The sequence below is a fragment of the Cucurbita moschata genome, unplaced genomic scaffold (assembly GCF_002738365.1).
Source record: "Cucurbita moschata cultivar Rifu unplaced genomic scaffold, Cmos_1.0 Cmo_Scf00014, whole genome shotgun sequence".
NCBI lineage: Eukaryota > Viridiplantae > Streptophyta > Magnoliopsida > Cucurbitales > Cucurbitaceae > Cucurbita > Cucurbita moschata.
This window is the reverse complement of record NW_019268530.1, coordinates 2,616,474-2,633,735: the sequence shown is the minus strand read 5'-3', so window position 1 is coordinate 2,633,735 and position 17,262 is coordinate 2,616,474. Positions and strand designations below refer to the sequence as shown.

The 17,262-nt window shown below is 35.5% G+C and overlaps 2 protein-coding genes and 2 long non-coding RNA genes across 4 annotated transcripts in view; 1 reads left to right on the top strand and 3 right to left on the bottom strand.

Moving 5' to 3' along the window:
- Positions 1-2,221: 2,221 nt before the first annotated feature.
- Positions 2,222-2,827, bottom strand: LOC111452084. Its single transcript, XR_002712080.1, has 2 exons — positions 2,752-2,827; positions 2,222-2,663 (listed from the first exon to the last, which is right to left on the bottom strand). It is a non-coding gene; the product is annotated as an uncharacterized LOC111452084 (long non-coding RNA).
- Positions 2,828-8,111: 5,284 nt separating this feature from the next.
- LOC111452085 lies at positions 8,112-8,872 on the bottom strand. The gene is made up of 3 exons (XR_002712081.1): positions 8,744-8,872; positions 8,456-8,676; positions 8,112-8,369 (listed from the first exon to the last, which is right to left on the bottom strand). It is a non-coding gene; the product is annotated as an uncharacterized LOC111452085 (long non-coding RNA).
- A 332-nt stretch (positions 8,873-9,204) lies between these two features.
- On the bottom strand, positions 9,205-11,470 carry LOC111452083 (alpha carbonic anhydrase 7-like). The gene is made up of 6 exons (XM_023092624.1): positions 11,260-11,470; positions 10,803-11,020; positions 9,924-10,133; positions 9,664-9,828; positions 9,517-9,570; positions 9,205-9,433 (listed from the first exon to the last, which is right to left on the bottom strand). Exons 1-6 carry the CDS (start codon positions 11,345-11,347, stop codon positions 9,362-9,364), a joined length of 807 nt encoding a protein of 268 aa, XP_022948392.1. The 5' UTR covers positions 11,348-11,470; the 3' UTR covers positions 9,205-9,361.
- Positions 11,471-15,151: 3,681 nt separating this feature from the next.
- LOC111452613 (alpha carbonic anhydrase 7-like) overlaps positions 15,152-17,262 on the top strand; it is a 3,827-nt gene continuing 1,716 nt past the window's right edge. The window contains exons 1-5 of the mRNA XM_023093421.1: positions 15,152-15,272; positions 16,034-16,251; positions 16,403-16,612; positions 16,812-16,976; positions 17,081-17,134. Coding sequence (XP_022949189.1) covers positions 15,167-15,272; positions 16,034-16,251; positions 16,403-16,612; positions 16,812-16,976; positions 17,081-17,134 — 753 coding nt within the window. The 5' untranslated portion in view covers positions 15,152-15,166. The remainder of the gene's footprint in view (positions 15,273-16,033; positions 16,252-16,402; positions 16,613-16,811; positions 16,977-17,080; positions 17,135-17,262) is intronic.

Here is a 17,262-nt window from a genome sequence, read left to right as displayed (position 1 = left end):
ATGAAAAAAAAAAAAAAAAAAAAAAAGGCATATTTGTTCCCGCAATTCTGGTGTAAACGAGGACAGTTTGTTCCTATATTTTTAGAAACAAAATCGAAACACACTAAATTACTTACAAAATCTCATACAAATATCACAATCAAACTCGTATCGAACAAAAAACATGCAAAACTCGACCACAAACGCATTAAATACACCAAAACCAAACCTTTAGCATACATCCCATGAGGCATTCTAGGCCAAGGATGTTTTGTTTCAAACACATAACAAAAAACTAAAAAGAGTTAAAACAAAGAGCCAAGAAGGGTTTTAGCCACCACCATTATCACTCCCACCATAGTTATTGAAAGCATCTCTTGGGATAAAATGATGGTTCTTCCGACCACCTTGATCTGGATAACGACCAACATGGCCAGCCTTGCCATCTTCATTCAGCCGCCATTTTAGTTGCTTTGCATCAGCTGCAGGCAAGCAAGAGGAGCTCAAAACAAGCAAAACCCCAATAGCAAACCCAATCACCAATACGTTTCTTCTCATATTTTTCACAAAACCTTTGGCTTTGAAGCTCTGTGTTGCTTCAAAAATGGAATTGAAAAGACATTTTGTGAAGGTTTTGGAGTAATGGAAGGGGAGATGAATGGACTAAGTATTTGAAGAAGAGGGTTTTAGGGTTTTTTGAGTTGAGATTATGGAAATGGGATTGCCACCAACTTAGACAAAACTAAGTGCCTTCCCCATATTGCTTTAAAAAAGTTGTCTTTTCAATTCCATTTTAATGATGGAAATTATTTTCTCATTTGGAAGATAAATACGAAAATTCCACTATATAAATTTAATATCATGTATTCATCTTTTTAAATAGGAGAATTCCACCAATAAGTTTAATATATATTATTAATTATAAATATAATATAAGATAAATTAGGTTTTTGTTTAGGTTACCCGCTCGAATTTTAAGTCTTTGGAATCTGATTTGACACTTGATGTTCCCGACATTCCCCTTAATCTTCTGTGACATGGTCACGTTACTCATTTCTCGCATTTAAAGAGTAAAAACTATCTCCACAAACCAACACGAGTTCTTTCAGCATGTTTTGTTTTCACTTATATACATCCCAGAAAAATTTCTTGGAGATCACCCATGTAGAATTACTCCCAATAATACACGTTTAACCATGAAATGTCGCATTATAAGTCTACTACAACAATTAACCAATTCTCGGCATAAGCATGCCTCGAATTTCTAAGACATAAGTCATCGACTAAGACGTCTCAGAACAAGAATTGCTATTCTAATTATAAAATTTAGCTTAAAGTAGATCTCATTTGTCAAATAATATACTAGTGGTATGTCATTGTTAATGATGTAATAATATAGTTATTAATCACTTATAAAAGCTAAAGACTTTGAACATGTAAATAACTCAAAGAACAAAGACAAATTAAACATTAGGAAGTCCCTCAGCTATCAACCAATGCACCCAAACAAGTTCAAACAACTATGAAAAACGAATATTCGTGTTCAAATATATTTTCTAATTCAAGGAAATTCGTGTAACTTATGCAATCATGAATATTTAAGAATTCGATCTTTTGAGATTGAATGTTCAAATTCTAATAATTACATTTGTTGGACTATAAAATATAATAGTTAATTGATAGGAGTGAATTGAGTCGAGTCGAGTGGAGTCGAGTCGTGACATTTTTTAGGTCCAACCCAAACGACTCTTCTAATATAATAAACTGTAACAACCCAGATCCACCGCTAGCAGATATTGTCATCTTTAGACTTTCCCTTTCGGGCTTCCCCTCAAGGCTTTAAAACACGTCTGTTAGGAGAAGACTTACTCGCCTTTATAAAGGGTGTTTTATTCTCCTCCCAAACCACCGTGGGACATCAGATAAACCTAATCCAATTCATCAACCACAATTTTTTTTTGTGGGTTGTTTCGAGTTGTTTTAAAGTAAATTTATGTATATACCATTGTATAGTAAGAAAAAATATATTTTTAAGCTTAACAATAAATTCGATGCGAAATTCTATTCCCGAAAATTATGAATACTTCTTTTCGTCAATCTTTGGTTGAGTACATGTTCATATCCAATTTTTAGGAGAGAAAAAATAAACAATTATCTTATTCCATCAGTTTCTCGTTAAGATCTGATCGAACCCCAAATACGAGAGAGCTCGAAGTAATATATAGGATATAAAACAACTCTATAAACCATAACGTAAATACACATGGTGCATGCATCCTTCATTATTAACCTACAAATATATATTACATACCAAACATCCTCGTTAGATACCATCTTTCTAAGCCAACCCTAGCCAGCCAGAAAAATGGGTATTAAACTTATACAAAACATGAACAAAAACATACATGCATAAACAAACATATATATATATATATATATATGTTGAGAAAAGAAGCACTATTCCCTTGTCTCCTTTCTGTTACTCCAACAATTATAGTCACTTCTATAGCATCCATGGTGATTGTATTCATTAGTTTCATAGTGCTTTTTGGGTTCCAAGTTTTGGTTCTCATCCCTTTGTTGTTGCAACTTCAAGTGCCTTCCATCAGCAACAAACAAAGTGTTGATAATCATGAACAACATCACTACGCCAACCGCTACACGTCTCATCTTCATCTTCTCAGCTGCAAAAAAGAATCACATAAAGTTCAAAGCTTTATGGGTTGTGCATGAATTGTAATCAAAAGAAGGGGAAAACAATGAATAATTTACTATTTTGAAGCTTGTCTTTGAGAGTGAATGTTTGTGTTGGTGAAGGAAGGAGTGTTTGTATTGCTTTATATGAGTTGTTTTTAGTGGCAAAGGTTAAGTGGGTCGGCCACAAATCTTAGGATTTGTCTTTTGAAATTGATTTGAATGATTGAGTTGAGAAAATTTTGTGTTTTTCATCTGTGTTCATAGTTGAGTTCCTGTGAGATTACCCATCCCGGAAATTCTACATTGTTGTTTTGATCTTTGTTCATCACAATTGGGTTTAAATGGGAGATCACAATTGGGTTTAAATGGGAGACCATAGGATCCACCGCTATTGTCTCTTTGGGCTTTCCCTTTCGGGCTTCTCTAAAACGCGTCTGCCAGAGGAAGGTTTTCACACCCTTATAAATGGTGTTTTGTTCTCCTCCCCAACCAATGTGGGAGGTCACAATCCACCCCTCTTCGGGGCCCAACGTCCTTACTGGCACACCTCCTTCGGGGAACAGTGAGAAGGCTGACACATCGTCCAGTGTCTAGCTCTGATACCATTTGTAACGGCCCAGATCCACCGCTAGTAGATATTGTTCTCTTTGGGCTTTCCCTCCAGGCTTTAAAACGCGTCACGCCCTTATAAATGGTGTTTTGTTCTCCTCTCCAACCAATGTGGAACATCACATTTGTGCATTGTGATTCCAACATTCCTGGTAGGAACTAGGAAGATGTTCCATGGTTACTGTAACATACAAGTAAAGGAAGAGTACATGAATAAACCGATATTACATTCGAATGAGAGTAATCCTGAGAATAGAATGGTTAAGAAAAACCTAAAAAAAATTGAAAGTCACTCCTTATACCAACAATGTATACTTTCCTTTTCTGTGGCTTAAGCATAAAAATTCTATATTTAAACGTGTTTTGCTCAAAGTAATTCTATGTTGGGTGACCTCTTGAAAATTAACTTCCAAATATCAAAATCCTATAACTTGGGATGAACAAAAAAAAAAAAAAAACATATGATCCCTCAAATACAAGGAAGAAACACGATTCCCCTCTCGAAATAACACGATGTTACGCCAATAAACTCACTTACTAATCCTACGGATCGAATCGAGGTAAGTGATAAAGAATTGACAATAATTTGAACACTTAGTAATCCTATGAAAAGAATAGTATAAATGTAGGGGTAATGTCGTGATTAAAGTGAAAGGATGTTGGAGGTGCGTCCAACATGGTTGTTGTGCATCATCGTTGGCTACAATGATAGGCGCTATTAAAAGGTGGGGTGCCAAATCATTATTGGTGACCCAATAATCTCTAATGGATTTGATATCAATGCCACTCTAAATAGGGAAAATCAGGTACAAACCCTAAACCACTTATGCTTTTCTCATCAGGTTTTGCACTCTAATGCCATGTGTTGGGAGAAACATAATTCATGAAAGGTCGAGTAAAAACGGGACATTATAAGATTCCTCAAACTCGAGTTACAATCTAATCCTTCAAAATTTTATATCTGTTACGACCCACACATCATGATATAAATTGTAACGATCCATGTCCAGGAGTCGGAATTTGGATTCAGCACTTGATCATGTTACTTACTCTTTACTTTTTAAGAGTGAAGACTATTCTCACCGACCAACATGAGTCTTTCCAGCATACTTTGTTCTCACTCACATGCATTCTAGGAAAATTCATCGGGAAGTCACCCAACATAGAATTGCTCCAAGTATAGCACGTTTAACCATGAAGCTCGTATGATTGAGCTACTGAAAAGAAAAGTGTACCTTGTTGATGTAGGAAGTAACTTTTATTTTTTTAAAGTTTTTTTAGTCATTTTATTCTTAGTATCGCTCTCGTTTAGATGTGGTCTCAAACAATACTAAAGACAGTTGAAATTTATCGAGTCCTTTATCGTTCATAAAAGTTATTTAAATTGAGTCACTACTCATATGTTGTGATGACACTTTCTCAGATAAACTTTTTAGTATTGAAAAGTGTAGAGTCGATATCTCATCCATAAGAGTTGATGAAAAGAGGATGCTTCTTTTTCCAAGTTGAAGACACGTCTAGCTGGTTAGTGGTTTTTGAAATTTGCTCAAGTTGACATATTGGTTGACTTCATAAAGTCTTAAAAAGAACAACTTTGATCAATTGCTTTCAAGATGATATGTCCTAAGATATAATATCATAGCCTACGATATTGACATTTTTGAACTATTTTTTTAACAATCAAACTCACCGCTAGTAGATATTGTTCGTTTTGGCTCGTTACGTATTGTTGTCAGCCTCACGATTTACGCATTTGTTAGGGAGAAGTTTTCACACCCTTATAAGGAATGTTTTGTTCCCCTCTCCAACTGATGTGAGATCTTGCTTGCACACCGCTAATGTCGGGCTCTAATACCATTTGCAACAGCCCAAGCTTACCATTAACAGATATTGTCCGCTTTAGCCTACTACGTATCGACGTCAACCTCACGATTTTAAAATGTGTATGTTAGGGAGAGATTTCCAAATTCTTACAAAGTGTTTCGTTCTCCTCTCCAATCGTCGTGAGATCACGGTCTACTTTATTTAAATTCTAGAAAAGTGAGCAATAGAGTTATGTAGAAAATATTCCAAGATTCAAATAATTGTGGGTTTTAGAGTGATGTGTGGTATTTTCCACTGAATGAGGCAGCCATAAGTGGGGTGTCTGTACACTTTCAAAAAGGAATTACCTTTAGATATCATTCTACGAGTAAATGAGATACACGTAAATGAATTAAGACAACATTCGAACCAGAGCAATCTTTAAAATATGGTAGTCAAAATATATTTACAAGAAATGATAGTTACTATCCATATTAGTCTCTAATTTGTTTCGGTTACTCGAACAATCCACATATCTTCTAGGACACCCATGTGGCAGCTGCTGCTCGTGTTTATTGGCCAGTCGTCCGACCCTTGTATGAGACGTTCCTTCAATTAGCACGGTCGAGCTGATCAGCACATAACTTTGTTCTATTGAGCTGGTGGACTGTTTATATAGCACATAACTGGCCATTCTTAATTGGGGTTTTTTGTTCTTCATCAAATCAGGCAAAGATTAAGTGGGTTGCCCCCAAATTCTTAAAGAAATATTTTAAAATGGATTGAAATGATGAACATGAAGAATAGTTGTATCATTTTTGGTGAAATAGAAGGCTTAGGGTTAAAGTTGAGTACACTTGGTTAGCTCCGTAGTGTTGAACACAGGTGGTTGCCTTGTAACGATCATGGTCTATGACATCTGGAATATCTTGGTAGGGCTATCAAAATCTAAGCCACATTATGGTTTAGGGCGAGTGGCTATTGAAGAGGTGCAAAGTGCTTTAATGAGTGCCTATGTATTAAGGAAGGATCCATGTTAGTCGAGTTTTAGCATGCATCGAGTGTTCTTAACCTATTTCCAATGACGTTATAACGACGTAAAAAGAGATAAGTTTTTTCGATGTGACTCGTGTCATTGTGAGTTCTTAACCTTTCTCAACATTGCTTTAACGACGCTGGGAGAGGTGTGAAATTCTCGATAGGATATGTTTTGCAGACGCTCAGTGTCGGACGTGTGAGATTCTACATTAGTTGAAGAGGCGAACCAAACATTCCTTGGAAGGATGTGGAAACATCTCTTTAGTAGATGTGTTTTAAAATCGTGAGGCTGACGGCGATACGTAATGGGTCAAAGTGAACAATATCTCCTAGTGGTGAGTTTGGACTGTTACGAATGGTATCGAGCCAGATAACGGATGGTATGTCAGCAAGGAAGTTGGGTCCCCAAAGGGAGTGGATTGTGAGATACTACATTGGTTGGACGGGGGAACGAATCACTGCTTGCAAATGTGTGAAGATCTCTCCTTAGGAAACACGTTTTAAAACCATGAGACTGACGACGATATGTAACGTGACAAAACAGACAATATTTGCTAGCGGCGGGTTTAGGGTTTTGCCCACACATTTTGGGCTTCTATCCACCGGTTCTCAAATCCTTGTCTAGCTACAAATCTAGCACTATAACAACAGATAGATCCATTTTGGCTTACATTTTGTTAAAAAAAACTCATTTACAACCAATGACATTCACGAGGGAAACGAACTGATATCCATTTTGGCTTATCGACCGATTGCTGCAATGTTACACTCGAGTAAACAACAAAGTATATGAATGAACTCATATCCTATTTGAACGAGAGTGATCCTGTGTCACGACTCGATTTTCGAAGATTCGAAACTCGGATTGTGACCCACAAGAAGAAATAAAAAAGAAAAGAAAAATAAATAAAAATAAAGAATTTAAAAGAAAAGAAAGAAATAATAAAAGATGCAAATCCATTAAAGACTTAAAACGGAGGAAAGAGAAGTTAAATTTCAAATAATATAAACGGAGTACAAATTTTAAAATAGGAAATACAAATATGAAAGGAATACACAAAGACTCCAAAAGACCAAAAAAGGACTGACGTTCCCGAATGACCCCTGTGACCGCACAGCTCTCGAACGCTTCTCCACCTCGACCGACACCTAAAAAAAAGGTAGAAAGGAATGAGTATAAAAATTATACTCAATAGGCCACCTACTTGTGGGCTCTCATCGCATCCTAAACTTAACACGGTCTTCTAATTGGCTCAAGGATGCCTGGTTCTAGTTTTAGTCCCTCTGGGGCTCGCTCATTGAGACTTGTTCTTTGGAGCTTTATTGGTTCTCCGTCCTTTCATTTGATACCTAAGAGTTTCTTATGCTAAGCTGGACTGACCGGTATCTCTCTACGAGGCGCTACCTTTACATGGCTAATTGAGACTACATGATATCTTGCTTAGGGGTGTGTTGAATACCTCCTAAGCCCATAATAGTCCTCTTGAGGGGCGCGACCCAACCCGTTCCCATGCAGCTAATGGGCTATACTACGTGGGGACACATTTCCCATGCGAAATGGCTAGGAGCAATAAGAACTGATCAGGACCTCTAGTCCTCCCACGAAACTATAGACACCGTTCGGTCAACTAGCAGTCTAAGAACACTCATAAGATACTTCTTCGCTTGATAATCTATTAGGTTCCTAGAGGAAGGTTTATCTACACTGAGTGACTTGTCACTCCTAACTACAATTCCCTACGTTTATCATAGTAATGGGTCATGGAAACTACAATTCCCTAGGCTTATCATAGTAATGGGTCATGGAAAATAATAGAGCGATGTGCATACTAATTCATGCAAATTAGATGTGCATACTTAATGGGGCGATGACCTCCATCATGGACTCGGAAAGCGGAGTTTATGCTCAACGGGGCGATGTCATCCCTCAAGTACCCGAAACATGGAGTTCACTATTTCAACATGAATTAAACATATGCATATAGCGGAAGTTTAAAGCATACAAGCAACACCTAGATAATTCACCAAATATGCTCATAACAATCAATCTGCCTAATCTCATTTATGGAAAACTAATCTAAGCCAAATGTACTAGCATGCATGCAATTCAAACGAATCCTACAAGTATTTCTTCCTCTTCCTAAATACCTGGTGGTGACTTACTTGGTTGACGTGTGCCCCTTCGCTAGCGTTTTCCATGCCCGTAAGGTGTCCAAAAATACTGATTTTCTCCAATTAGGTCCCTATTCGCATAAAAACATCTTTAGAAATGGAATCGGGGCAGAAATCGGGCAAACAGAAGTTGGACGGACGGAAAACAGAAACTCACGCGCTCCCACGTGCCGCCACGTGCCCATACAAAGTCTAGTCGCAGGTGTCACGTGCGGGTTGGATTCTGCAGTCGCGGTTCACTGAGTTGGTTTGACACATGACTCGCCAAAATTTTTTCTCTCTCCTCCATTCTTAAAAATCGGCTCGAATCTTTGCCTTCGGACCAGATTCTCAGCTAGTTTCTTTCATGAATCTTGTGCAGAATTCCTCTAGACGAACCTATCAAAATTTCAGATCTTGATTCACAACAGAGTTCTAGATTTGAGAAAAACAATCAAGATCTTACCTTGCCGATTTTCTCAATCTCTTGACTGAAAATCGGACTCTGAACGCCAACATCTTCTTTTTCCTTCCAAGAAGAAGTCCTTATCATTAGATCGTGGCTAGCTGCGACTTCCAGCTCCGATGAGTTTTCAAATGATTCTTTCTTTCTTCTCTCTAGGTTTTCTCTCTACTCTCTCTTCCTCCCTTTTCCTCTTTTCTCACACAATTGCTAGGATTTTGGACCGCTAGAAGGGCAAAATTACCTATTTGCCCCTTTGTTACTTACATTTTTTTTTTCTTTTTCTTTTTTTCCTCGAGTGCTACGTCTAGATGATAGGATGACAGGGAATTTTTAAAGGAGCGGAAAGTTACTATCTTCAATAACTTCTAGGTTTAAACAATTGGCTACCAATTCAAATCGATTAATGTATGATAACCATTCATATCATAATCAACTCAAATCAGTTAACATCCAAAATTTAATACAACAAGAATTCTTTTATTATTGAGTTTATTATAAATTTCATAACATGTGTTAACATATAAAAAAATTAAGATATGGCATGATAGCCATGGTGTTTGGAATGAAAAATACAATAAATATTTATTCCATATAGTAGATGCAATCAATTCTCCACGATTAGTTTTTTATTCGAAGTTGAATCTTTCGATCATTGAGAGGTTGCAGAGGTCTTGCATTAGTGTCCGAGTCCTGCATATATAAAGGATGCATTAGACAAAATCCAAAGAAGAACAAAAAAAAAACATTATCGTATGAAAAACAATCACACTTACATCATGAACAGCCACACGAAGCAACTTCACTTGTTCGGGTGCAACCGTCCTAATCTGAAAAATATACGATAGTGATCATTTAACCATAGAAAATACAATTCCGAGTAAAATTGAGATCAAAGACGTAGAAGTTCAATTAAAAAATACCTCTCTCACTATCGTCCAAAGGACATTTTGAGAACAGGGAGGAACGGTAAGAGAGCCGATATATCGATAATATAAACTGCTTTGCATCTTTAACAACGATGGATCGATCACATTCAATTGATCGTATTCCCTTGAATTCGATATATCTTCCAAATACTCTTCCAACTAAAAAAAAAATGAAAGGGAAATGAGTTCCAAAGACAAACATGTAGAAGAACAAACCTTAATTTTGAAACAATGGTTAAGGTTTTGAGGGTTACTTTGGACAAGAAATGGTCTGGTCGTCCGATGTTGTAGAGAAGTCCAATGACAGCAACTTTTCCAGTTCGGCTTTGGTGCACCAAATGAGCTTCTAAGGCAAACCTTCTTCCATTGATGGTGTGCTCAGAGGGTGAGTGCCAATGACATTGTCTTAGAAAGTATCGAGTTCCATTGACATTTATAGATCCAGCTCCACCACTCCATTTCAGCTGCAACCATCACAACAAGTAGTTCAAATTAGGTTAAATTACATAAAGTTTTAACGTATCATTCTCGAGGTATAAAATTAGATCAAATTAGTGTTCGTTCTTTATCGTAAACCTAATTGTAAATTATCATATAACTTAGGAGTGTTCGTGGGTTGGGTCGGGTCGGGTCGGGTCGGACTGAGACATCTTCAATCCAATCTAACCATAAATTTTTTGGGTTGGTGTGGTTCGGAGTCATTAACCAACCCAATTTATAAAAAAATTTATTCATTCGAATCAAACCCAACTCAAATCGAACAAATTGGGTTTGATTGACCAGGGTTTAATATATCTAAGCCAAAAATTAATAGGAAGAGGTTTCCACACACTTATACGAATGTTTTGTTCCCTTTCCAACCGATGTAGGATCTTACAATCCACCCTCTTTAGGGGTCTAGCGTCCTCGCGGGCACACCAACCGGTGTCTATCTCTGATATCATTTGTAACCTTCAAGCGCATGGATAGCCTATATTGTCCTCTTTGGGCTTTCTCTCATGGGTTTCTCCTCAAGATTTTAAAACCCATCTACCAGGAGAGAGGTTTCAACACTCTTATAAATGAACGTTTCGTCTTCCTCTCCAACTGACATGGGATGTCACGAAAATGAAAGAAAATATTGTTTTGGTTACCATGATATCATGACCTCTGTTCTTGAGAGTTGCATTGGAGGGTTTATAGTCGATCTTGAGGTTGGTAAAATGGGACACAATTCGGACTCTCTTGTGCAACAAATCAATAGGAGATTGCATCAACCCAGTCTTACAGCCATGCCATTCTCGTTTAAGATCTCCCCAATGAGTAGGCCCTCTATTTCCTTCAGCGTCATAATCAAACTCCTTCTGATCTTCTGCTCCCAATCAAAACAACAAAACAAAATATATTAACTTTGATCTAAAAAACTCATGTATTTATAGAAGTAACATCTACAGATATGATCTATTCAATCATAGATTCTCCTTAATTCATAGCAACAAACAAGTAAATTAGTAGATTATCTTACTATGTACAGATATGATCTATTCTACGTTTAACGAACATAAACACGAAGAAATAGAGAAATAAAAGATGATTTAATGGGTTCCCTACCAACTTCTTGACACATTACAGGCCACGAAACCAGAAGAAACCCACATAAAAATGAGCCAAAAATGACGTGAAATGGGAGCTTCTCCATCTTTAAAACCTTTGGGTTCTTCTTTAGCTAAGCAATTTGGCTGTGGTTTGTGGTGATTTTAGAACAAAAACTAGGTATTTATAAGCATCAAACATACAAATTTGAAGCTTCTTTGTTTCTTCCTTCGTCTATTTCAACTTAAGTTTGAAAAAAATGGAGAATGCCAATGAATTCTTCCCAATCTCATCTCCATACATAATTAATGGATATTGGAAACAAAATGTTGGCGTACACTTTCTTTTACAACTTCATAGGTGGCCCATTCCCGCTCGTATTTAATAAATCTGTCAACTTTCGAAAATGAAATTAATCGATTGTCATTCTTTTAAGTGGCGGGGAAATTTAATTCGGAATATAATAAACCAATCTAACGTACGTAATGACTCATGCCCAACATTCGAACTACGTTACTTAACAATTCTTCGAGCATGTTCTGTCTTCACTCACATGCCTCCTAAGAAAATCATAGAGTTCTTATGATAAAGCCACTTGTCACAATTGCACTTTTAATGACAGCGGACTTGCGATTGTGTGGCACTCACTTTCCAACGACAAGTGAGTTAAGCCAATTCGTTTTTCCGTCACCTATGGCCAAGCGACGTATGCTCGAGCCTCTAGCCTCAGTTTTAAGAGAAGGTTTTAGAAAACGAGGGCAGAGGGAGATTTTTGAAAGAGACGTCATATAAGCAAACAAGAGAGAAATAACAACGAAATGACAAGGAATAAGTAACGTCATTACCTGAAAAATGAAATGAGCAGATCTGAAAGCTCGTGAGACCCTGATTCATCACCATATCTATAACTTCGTTAGTCTGAACACCTTTGTCACATGTCTCGTAAGTTTATGCATCATCTAAAAACGAAAAACAAAAATAAAATCGAAAAGGAATGAATATTAATTTTAAAATACTTGTTTTTATGTTTGAAATTGAAAATATTTAACAAAATTTGCAATCATTATCAAAGAATTTAAAATAAGTGGAGTTGGGTCCATACTCTAATTTTGATTATCAAGTAATTCTCAATAGAAATTAATTACATCATAGTGATATAAATTTCCAAGAAATTTCCTCCTCCATGGAAATTGCTCAACACGTCACCATCTCTCTCAATGACTATTTGTTTGGTGAAAACATAAACTATAATTTTTATTTATTTATTTATTAAATTTGGATCGTTCACGAAACTTATTTTAAGATCAAATAAATGTCTTAATTTTTTTATAATAAGATACTCGAGTATTTTAGATACCTCGATAGGTTTTTATGATTATTGTGTTCGAGGACATTCTTAAATGACATATTTGTCCTTCGTTTTTTTAATTCTTATTAATTAATTTCTCTAATTTTATTTTATGCTAAAAAATTAATTTAATATATTCATTTACTGATTACCAATTTAAGCATTTCTCAATGAATAAAATATTAATTATTATTTTGCGTAGAATTTAGCTACGTTCATTTCTCAATCTCTCGAGAAATTACCTCGAAATTGCCATCTCCACATATCTCCCCCTCCATCACTCTCCTTCTCTCCCATTTTCTCTCTATCCTTTTCGCCATGTTTCCACCCTCTTTCTCATTTCTACGAATTTTAAATGAGAAAAACTATTCTCACAGATCAACACGAGTGTTTGTAACAAACTTTCCTCCCTCATATTCATGTTAAGGAAAATTTCTGAGTGTAATTCAGAATTGCTCCAAGTAATGTACGTTTAAGTATTAAATTTCTGTGATTGAGTCACGGAGAAGAAACGTGGACCTTGTTAGTATAGGTACTGACTTTATATCTTTTTAAGCCTTTTTTTAGTTTTCATACTTTCAAGATCGCTCTCATTCAAATGTGGTATCCGTTTATTCATGTTTGCCTCTTTTACTCGAGTGTCGCATCAAAACACTTGATAACTCAAAAAATTCAATCAACCCAACTTAAGTCGTATGGTTTGAATTTGATTACAAAATTATTTGGATTTGATTGAGTTCAAATAATGAACCGTTTATAAGTTGAGTTGGTTTATAGGTTTCCCTACAACTAGATTAGGTTAAACCGAAATATATATATATATATAATTTCATAATCATTTTTTATTCTTTATTCTCCAAATAACTCTTAAAAATAATTTTTTAATATATTATATATTTAAATTGAGTTGTAAATCTTTTTGAAAATAAATCTATAGATATTTTACTTTTATTAAAAACAAAAAACGTTAATATACATCTGAAGAACTCAAACCAACTAAACCAAAAAAAAATTATTGTTGGGTTGAATTGAGTTCGTTTATTTAATAAGAGTTATTTTGGTTGAAAAAAAAAAACTGACAACAGAAACAATTAGATTGGGTCTAAAAAAATGTCTCGACCAAACTCGACTCAACTCAAGAACATTCTTAAAATTCATGAAAATTGCCTCTTAAACAAAGAGAGAGAAAACGATAGACATACAAAAGTTACCATAGATTTGAATAGAAAAATGGTCGTATTAATTATATAAAATTGATTAATTAAACTCTTTAATTAATTAATTTTAGTTCATGTCACTTCACTATAGAATTAAAGTTGCACTCGTATGTACTGTACGATAATTTGTTCATAATTATAATTAGGTTAAAAGTTCGTTTTTATCATTTTAATTTCATCTAGTGAAAAATATGTATATAATTAAACCATAAACTAAGTTTCGAGACTGATTCGTATCTATTTCGGTGGATTTTTTAATGAGAAATATTAAATTTATTAAACCATTTTAAAAAGTTAATCACATTATAAGCCAGTTGAATATATTAAACAACTTTATAGTTTTAAAACGCGTTTACTGATATGGGATTTCACACATTCGGTAGTCTCGAACTAGATTGAACTATCCATAGGCAGATTTTTGAAGTAGTAAATTTAATTTTAAATTTATTAATCTTTATTAATTTGTTTAAGTCAACTGATCATATATTCTAAAAAAAATATATATAACTTCTTGCGTTTATGATATTTATACCTTATTAAACACCATTGGTAGTCTTTAGGTGTCTAGGTTTTAAATCTATAGCAATTTAAATTGCTTATGTCCCAACGTTGTTGGACAATTGAAGTGGACTTTGGGAGAGCATGGATTCATTTTAACGAACGACGATGCGTAACATATCAAAGCGGATAATATCTGTTAGCGGTGGATTTGAGGTGTTATAAATGGTATCAGAGTCAATCCTCGAGCAGTGTGAGGCACCAGTCGGAGTAGGGCTAGACCATCTTCATAGTAAATGTTGTAACAGCCCAGGTCCATAGCTAGCAGATATTGTTCTTTTTAGGTTTTCCCTTTCGAGCTTCCCCTCAAGGCTTTAGAACTCGTCTGCTAGGGCAAAGGGTGTTTCGTTCTCCTCCCCAACCAATGTAGGATATCACTTTTAAAACCATGAGGCTAACGGATACGTAACGAGCTAAAACAGGCAATATCTGCTAGCTGCTGTAAGCTTGGATTGTTCCAAGTAGTATCAAAACCAAACATCAGACAGCGTGCCTGTATTTTAAAACCATGAGGCTGACAATAATACGTAACGAATCAAAGCAAACAATATTTACTAACGGTGGGTTTAGACTGTTACAGAACTCATGAATGAGTTCATGAATGTATTTAATACGTAGAACCAAATGGGTACTCTTTGTTTAGTTGTAAAGCTACCAAACCTAACGCAGGCTTTTGAGTTGTAGACGTAGAGGTACAACAAATTATTAGTGCAAAGTTTGAGAGTTGTATACGTAAACGCTTCAACTTAGAGCTATATTAATGGACACCAATTTTGGTTCTCAAAATCTCCATTAACAACAAATGAAAGGCCTTAATATGGAGAAGAAGCTCTCTTTTCAAGTGATGTTATGCTCATTCTTCTGTGCTTTTCTTTTGGTTTCAAGCCCTGCAATGTCTCAAGAAGTTGGTAGGGAATCATTGAGTTATGAGCTTTTTTTTGTGCGTTCTTTTTCTATTCAAGTGCTATGTTTTGTAATGTTTCCGTGATATCCACATTCGTTGGAGGAGGAGAACAAAATACCATTTTATACGGTGTGAAAACCTTTCCCTAGCAGAGGAGAAGCCCGAAAGGGAAAGCTCAAGAAGGGTAATATTGCTAGCTGTGAATCTAGGCCGGTTTTTGACTTTAGAAACAAAAAAAATGCTAAGTGCGAACAAATTTGTTGATTTGATTGATGGGTTTGATCAATAAAATGTTAGGTCTTTAAAAAGTCCGAGAATTCAATTAGAGATGGCTATTTAATTCACTTAGAATGGAATGGAAAATCCTCGTTTACACAGGAAATAGGAGAGGGAGCCGTGAGTGATTAAGAGATTTATCTCCGTTACCGTAACGGGGTCCGTAAATTTTGTCCCGGCTGTTGAGGATATTTAGTCATGAATTATAGTTTACTATATATCATATTTTATCGTAAGTATCATGTTTGACATATTATTATAATTAAATAATTCCTCATGGAAAACTCAATCCTGCACATTCCCTAGGAATTGAAATAGGAGACGAGGACAGGGACGGAGAAACCTCGATCCATGAACATCTCTAGATTCAATTCTCACAAGCTCGTAGTTGGTTTTTTAGGAGGAAAAAAATATATATTTTTTAGAAAAATCGAATCGAATCGAATCAACTCAGCTACATATACTTCGATTGTTTTCATGTTCATGAAGAGGATGAGAGCGAATTCAATTACGAAGAAGATGGAGAAAAAGGACCAGCAAATTGGGGAAATATCAAAGAAGAATGGCGTAAATGTAAAACTGGCACGATGCAATCTCCTATCGATTTGTCGCACAAGAGAGTTCAAATCATGCCCAATTTTGGAGACCTCAAAATCTACTACAACCCTTCTAATGGCACTCTCAAGAATCGAGGCCATGACATAATGGTAAACTTAATTTTCATCGAGTGTTCATGTTATTATAGCTCTACGATAGCATACGAAAAACGTTTTCATAGACTTTTTTATAGCGTTTTTCGTACGTGACAGCCCTATAATATAGTACCATATTTGATCTAATTTGAGCAATGTTGTTCAGCTGAAATGGGGCGATGGAGCTGGGTATATAGAAGTGAATGGTACTCAATACGTCTTCAAACAATGCCATTGGCACTCCCCTTCCGAGCACACCGTCAATGGCCAAACCTTTCCTTTAGAAGCTCATTTAGTTCATCAAAGCCAAAATGGAAGTATTGCTGTCATCGGAATTCTCTATCGGATTGGACAACCCGACCCTTTCTTGTCCTTGGTATGTATCAAACATCAATTTAACAGGGGAACGAAACACCTTTTATAAGCGTGTCAAAACTTTTTCTCAGTAGAAGCGTTTTAAAATCTTGAGAGAAAGTTCGAAGAGAACAATATCTACTAGTAGTACTGTGCTTGAGTTGTTCCACGTAAGTTTTGATAGGCTTTAATTTTTTTTATTTAATGTTTTTTTCCCTCAGATAAAAGAGGATTTGGAAGAAATTTCATATACAAATGAAACTAAAGAAATCAATATGATCGATGCATCGTTGCTGAAGATGCGAAGTATTCTATACTATAGGTACCTTGGCTCTCTTACAACTCCTCCGTGCACTCAAAATGTCATTTGGACGATTGTTAGACAGGTAATTTTCATTCAGAGCTCTATTTTTTTTAAATATTGTACGACTATTTATGTTGAATGTCGTGTTTGCTTTTGAGATTAATTCACCTTTTTTGCATTTTTTAGGTTTGGACCGTTACACCCGAACAAATAGAATTGCTTCGCGTAGCTGTTCACGATGTAAGATCCTATTTATTTCGCCGATTTTAAGATGAATTTTGGCAATGATAGAAAAAAAATATATATATATATATATATATATATATATATATATATATATATATATATATATATATATATATATATAT

Excerpts from the sequence above, each read along its gene's own strand:
- LOC111452083 (XM_023092624.1), bottom strand. The coding sequence starts at position 11,347 with ATGGAGAAGCTCCCATTTCACGTCATTTTTGGCTCATTTTTATGTGGG. Across the intron at positions 9,571-9,663 it reads TTTGGACGATAGTGAGAGAG|ATTAGGACGGTTGCACCCGA; the intron begins GTATTTTTTAAT and ends TATATTTTTCAG. Across the intron at positions 9,434-9,516 it reads TTCGTGTGGCTGTTCATGAT|GACTCGGACACTAATGCAAG; the intron begins GTAAGTGTGATT and ends TTATATATGCAG.